Source organism: Callionymus lyra, chromosome 12, assembly GCF_982586985.1.
Source record: "Callionymus lyra chromosome 12, fCalLyr1.hap1.1, whole genome shotgun sequence".
In the NCBI taxonomy this organism is placed as follows: domain Eukaryota; kingdom Metazoa; phylum Chordata; class Actinopteri; order Syngnathiformes; family Callionymidae; genus Callionymus; species Callionymus lyra.
This window is the reverse complement of record NC_141829.1, coordinates 22,427,578-22,433,577: the sequence shown is the minus strand read 5'-3', so window position 1 is coordinate 22,433,577 and position 6,000 is coordinate 22,427,578. Positions and strand designations below refer to the sequence as shown.

Below are 6,000 nucleotides of genomic sequence, written 5' to 3'. Positions count from 1 at the left end.
AGAGATCTGTACATTAAAGTGCAATTTCATATCCACTTTGCTCAATAATGATGATAATTGCGGGGGGAAGGAGAGAAGCTCGGAGAACGGCACAAATGTCCCGTGTCAGGTCCGCGCCGGCAGGAAATTAAAGCAGGTAATTGTTGACAGCAGTTCAATTCAAGATGGGTTTCTACGACTGCTCATTTGCATCGATGCCATCCCCGGCTAAATTTGGAAGCTCAAGTCAGCGTGTCAACTTTCATTCCCACAAACTGCTTCGTCTATTTTGGGAGAGTGCAGCGAGCCGTGCAGAAGGCCGAGCTCAGTGGAGGTTTATACTCTTATTCATATGTTTCTAACCAAAACGTTTGCCGAGCCTCGGTGTGACATCTAGACTTAGAAATGGCTCCAAAGAAGGTGCGCTGGATCCAGTGTGTTGCAGGATTATGTAACCGCTCTGACTGAAGATCGCTCTCTTCTCAGGGAAAGGGAGGTGATGAACTGAAGCCACCGCCGCTGATTGGAAGGTTCGGAACCTCGTTGAAAATAGGAATAGTTGGTCTGCCCAACGTCGGGTAAGCTATTCATGTGCTTCTCTGTCGCCGAGGTTCTCTTTATAAAGCCTTTGAGTTCATAGTAGTGGATACAAACTAGTTTAAAATGATGACATTATTTCAAACTTAATCCAAGTAAAGTAAGGAAAACCAATTATTTACAATTCGATATACATCATCTATCGTATAGATATCTGAGAATATACTCCATAGACTAGATGACAAACACTGTATCAAGTATAAAGTCCATATTACAAATGTCACACTGCACCATCTTGGCACACAAGTTCCATTTTTCTGGTTTGTTTTTTCAGAGGTTCTGAAGATAATTCAATGATAAATCGGGGTGGTTGGTATAATTGTAGGTTGTATAAATACAAGAAAAAATGGTAGGAATTTCTTTGGGTACCAAGTATTTCTGACAATGTGTACGGAAGCAAATTCGCTTAAATATTATACACAATGGTTCATCGAAGAATACTTGAGAAAATCCGATATCCAAATTCCCAAATAAAAAGAAGTGTTACACTAATCCACAGTGAGATCTGAAAGATCAAAAATGCTCATATAAAACGATCCAGGGAAAATATCAGACAACTGTGTACTCAAATATCCTATAGAATATCAAGAGATGGAGTAAGAGTTATTCCAAAAATAATTGTGCATACCAAATATCGAGAAGAGACGACTAGCTCCTTAAAGCTCCACAGGCATCTATAAAAATACCACGATTAGCCTGATGCTGGCAAATGCTCAATAATGCGAATTGGAACTACATTTTGTGGAAACGTTTTAACTAACTCTATATTCCAGAACCTTCCAGGAAAAAAATTTTAATTATCATACAATCTTTATATTTATATTCTATTTTAAATTACCTTTTTACCTTTTAACCCTTGTGCTATCTCAGAGACAACACAAGGGATACCACAAACACATATGTTTACAGAACTTCGGGTCACCTTGACCCTGAGATAACACATCTATAAGTTTTACCTCTATCATAGTTAGCTGAAGTTTGAAGTAACAGTGCCATAGACAAAGTCTGTCGTCTCAGATCTTGAAACAGTTTCTCAACTTTGCACACAAAACTGCAGGACTTTGTGTAGTTATAACAAATTGATGTGTGTTGTGCTACTAAGTGCTACTTCGCTAAACCAATCCATGCCAGGATATATGATTGCCGTGCCTCATCCATTTGTTAACATTGTGCCACGTACGAATAAAAAACTTAAAATATGATCTCAGCTATGCTAGCAGAAAGTGTGCACTGCTACAGTGAGAGTATTATCATGATGCTAACGCTGCTACCTCATCATTTCAAGCGTTTCATTCAAAAGAACCATAATTACTAGCATTGTGCTATTAGTGGGGCTGTTCCTTCCTCCACATTTCACCTACAGCGTCCACCAGACATGGAAGCGTTTGTCACATTTGCAGCGGTCCTACATGGCTACAGAAATGTTTGCATCGGTGTCAGGTGTAATCATAGCCTGTGCCACTTAAATGTCGGCAATTATGTTGATATTTTCTCTGCATTTATTTTTAACACAGAAAAAGTCTTCCGCCTCTGTGGAGTGGTTGTGGGTGTTATACTCCAGATGAAGGAGTGTTTGATGAAAAAATAATGTTTAGCGTATGTAAATGGTGACCTTGTTCTTAAGTACACGCTTTAAACGTGTCAATTAAGGCGTAGAAACAAGGAGTGATCAATATAAAGTAGACTTGGTTGTGCTTCTGGAGAAAATACACTGAGAAGATGATTCCAGTTTCTCTGTTTTGTCAGCTGTTCCGTCACATTTGAGGCTGATTGAACTAAAAATCACATTCTCGTGTTCCCTGTTTTCATTTCCCACCCTCAGAAACCACAATTTCTTCCTGCTTTAAGGAACAGAGCTCACTGAGGTTAGAGGCTGTCACACCGAATCGACCTCCTCACTCAGACTCTTCTGTGTCTTTTGATAAACGTAACTGAAGCCAGACTTGTTGAAACAATAACTCCTCTGCTTCATATGCGGCAGACCTGCTCGTGTCCTCCGCGTGCTGCACACGCACTGAAGATTTTGTTTCCTGTTGGTGACGTTTAGAAAATAGTTTCTCATAATGGTCTGCTGTACTGAAGTTGTACAAAGCAAGCAGGAGATAAAACTTTCTATTTGCTTCCCCACAGTTTTCACCAGAAACTAGTGGCAAACTATTAATTTTCTAGGTGTCAAAACAAACAAGCATGTTTTTCTTTTTTAAATAAAATGTGAATAAAAGATAAATATCTTTCAAATGTTTATACAGTACGATGACTCATTTAACGTGTATCGATAATAACAGAAGGTATCGTTCTTATATTCTTTAAGGATTTATATGAGGCTAAATGTTGTGCAGGATTTCAGGTTCAGAGTTATGCCAAAAATCTATGATTCTGCTGACATTTTTTTGATTAAACTTACAGGTAAAATGATCTAAATCTAAATGTTTAACCTATTATTAAAATGAAACCAAAACCAAAATGGAACTAGACAGCTTTTCACACTTGTTACTACGGTTTATGTTGGAACAAGCTTCAAAGTTAACAGACTAACATGAGCATTCTCTCAGTTTTTATTAATGTTTTAATTTATTTATGCTTTTAAGGAATAAAGAACCTTATTGAATGAGGGTTATTATAATCAAAATGGCAATAATAGGTGTCAAATATATGTTAATGTTTCAATAACAAGTTCACGAAAAAAATATTTTTAGTTTATGGACCTTTCATACAATAACCTCATTCATTTATGGTAGACTTTTAATTGTTTACATAGAAACCCCGAGTCTATGAACAGTTTGAGAAGCCCTAAACATTCGTATGGGACCCACCATTTTCACTTCCTACTAACTTTAGACCCCTCACAGATTTACCTTTTTGTTCTTAAATGTGACTCTGAGACGCGAAACTTGTTATACTGGAACAAACCAATGACCCTTTTTCTGGTTTCAGTAGCATCACAAGGGGCCCCAAATTGTCTTTGGTGTGAACGCACTAAAGCCTATTGAAATAACTCTTGAACCCTGCTCTCCATAACACAAAGAAACCCATCAAATGTAAGACAGGTCATCCTTATATGTGTCCATGAGTACAATTAAGAGATTTTTATTAGACGACTCCTGCAGTTGTGATCTATCAGAAACATGTCAGTCCTCTTCTGAAGTCGTGCCTCCATTATCATGTTTTCTTCTGTGAGTGTTTCAGGATGGATTATATTGTCAGAGTACTTTTGGACGGATTGAACTCACGGCTGTTTTATTTCCAGGAAGTCAACCTTCTTCAACGTGCTGACAAAGAGTCAAGCTGCAGCCGAGAATTTTCCTTTCTGCACCATTGACCCAAATGAAAGCAGAGTGCCCATTCCAGATGAACGCTACGATTTCCTCTGCCAATTCCACAAACCTGCCAGGTACGGCTCCTCACACTCTGTGATCTGGACCTAAAGCAAATAATCTGTGCCTTAGATTTGACATTTTACTTCCTGGTTATCAGAATAACTGCTGCTGTCATATATTGTACGTTTACTCAATATGTGGTGGACCTTTTGCTCCGTAGTTCACTGCCAAACCTTCTCCTTCCTTCACTGAATACTTTCAAAGCATCTTCCAGTTAATTAACAACGTCATCCACGAACATCATCGTCCATTCTGTGCTCCGTCCTTGTGATACAAACTGGACTGAACTCGTGGTTTTGGTTGATCACAGCACAGTTCCGGCGTTCCTCAATGTCGTGGATATCGCCGGGCTGGTCAAAGGAGCTCACGCCGGTCAGGGTTTGGGGAACGCCTTCTTGTCCCACATCAGCGCCTGCGACGGCATTTTCCACATGACACGTGAGTCACAACTTTGTATTTCAGCCACTTAGTCCAAGTGTTCAGAAGGTTTTGTGACAAGATCTCTAAATTCCACATCCTCGCCAAGCCATAATAAAAAGAAGCAAATCAATGAATAAAAAAGAAATACACATTGTGATCTAGACTAAAACTCCAGATTACAAACCTGTTATAATATAATCCATCAGAACGATGATTTACGTCTGTTTGAGGGAAGTCCTTTGACATTTGTCTCCTCCGCTGATGCAAGAGTGGCGTTTGAAAGGTCCCATTTTGCTCATTTGGCTCTTGACAAGTGAAGAACTTGCATCACAGTGTCAAATCCCCACAATGCATCATCGTGGTTTGTCACAAGAGTAATCTGACAAGATCTGACTGCAGACTTGCTTAGACTTGATTCACCAATATGTATACAAATCATTGGTAGCCAATGTGAATCACAGAAAGAAAAGCAATTGCATAATTTTTTGTTGTATGTGCATTGCTGTCTGTGTTAATGTGTTTTATTTAGAAAACAAATAGTTTGTGCTACTCTTGACACGTCAATATGCTTTTTTTCAGCCATGTTTACTTAATAAATAAACAAGTAAACTAGTCAAAATGAGTGGAAAATTGTTCCTGCTGATTCAACAGTATGGTGAGATGTATTTTTAATGCACTTAATGTTTGTTTTTATGCCGGTCTTTTAAATTAATTTTTACTGATTTTGTCTGAAGGTCATTCTTCAAATATAATGCAGAAATTAAACTGGTCTTTGGCTCAACAAAGGTTGGAGACCCCTGCTTTAAATGTTTCTATGAAAAACAAATATTCAAATGTTAAACTTTGACAAGCACATCAAATATAGAATAACACAGGACTGCAGACAACTCATCTCTATTGACCTGTGGTGCCTTCAGATTTGCTATCTTGGGTCACCTACAATCATTAAAAAGTATTTTGCATAAAATCACCACCATTAGTATCATAAACATTAACCTCTGAAAGATTTATACAATTAAAATACTATTGTATAGAAGAGAACCAGGGCTTTCTGCTCAACAGTATCACCAAGTTTAACAGTTATCTCAGTGTTAGTTCTACCACATCAGCTACAAACACTGACTTATCAACTAGTCAATAACAAAAGTCCAAGAGTGAAAGTTTCTTGTATTATCAAGTATTATCTCTATTTGATTGTTTATGTCTGTTTATACTTTGTTTTTTACCATGCTGTGTTTGGAAAGTTACTATTTTAACTGTTACTAATATATCAAAAACTCACAGTCAATAACATAATTATACAAATGTAGCTTAGAGAAAAAACAATGTTAACAATTCTAAAGCCTTAAAATCATATTATTAAATTCTGCTGAATTGTTATTATTGTACTATTAAAAGGGTTTATGATTGATCTGTCATTGAGGATCAGGAACTTTCTCTTGCATAATTATCCTTAATTTGTATGTTAGCAACAACTATTAAGTGGTTGCTAACATAATATTGTTGTTTTTCACTTGTCATTCGTGTGGCAGTGATTCATGAGAGCAGCCAAAACAATCCACTAAGTCATCCTGCAAATGTTTTAGCACCGCTGCCCTTTCTGTTCCTCATTTATAAAAACAGATAA

The 6,000-nt window shown here is 37.5% G+C and overlaps 1 protein-coding gene across 1 annotated transcript in view; it reads left to right on the top strand.

Annotated features, from left to right (window-relative positions):
• The first annotated feature begins 369 nt into the window (after nucleotides 1–369).
• Nucleotides 370–6,000, top strand: part of LOC148068684 (obg-like ATPase 1) — a 54,496-nt gene continuing 48,865 nt past the window's right edge. Inside the window, exons 1-4 of the mRNA XM_087804009.1 lie at nucleotides 370–399; nucleotides 466–557; nucleotides 3,824–3,967; nucleotides 4,264–4,391. Of these exons, the coding sequence (XP_087660135.1) occupies nucleotides 385–399; nucleotides 466–557; nucleotides 3,824–3,967; nucleotides 4,264–4,391 (379 nt within the window). The 5' untranslated portion in view covers nucleotides 370–384. The remainder of the gene's footprint in view (nucleotides 400–465; nucleotides 558–3,823; nucleotides 3,968–4,263; nucleotides 4,392–6,000) is intronic.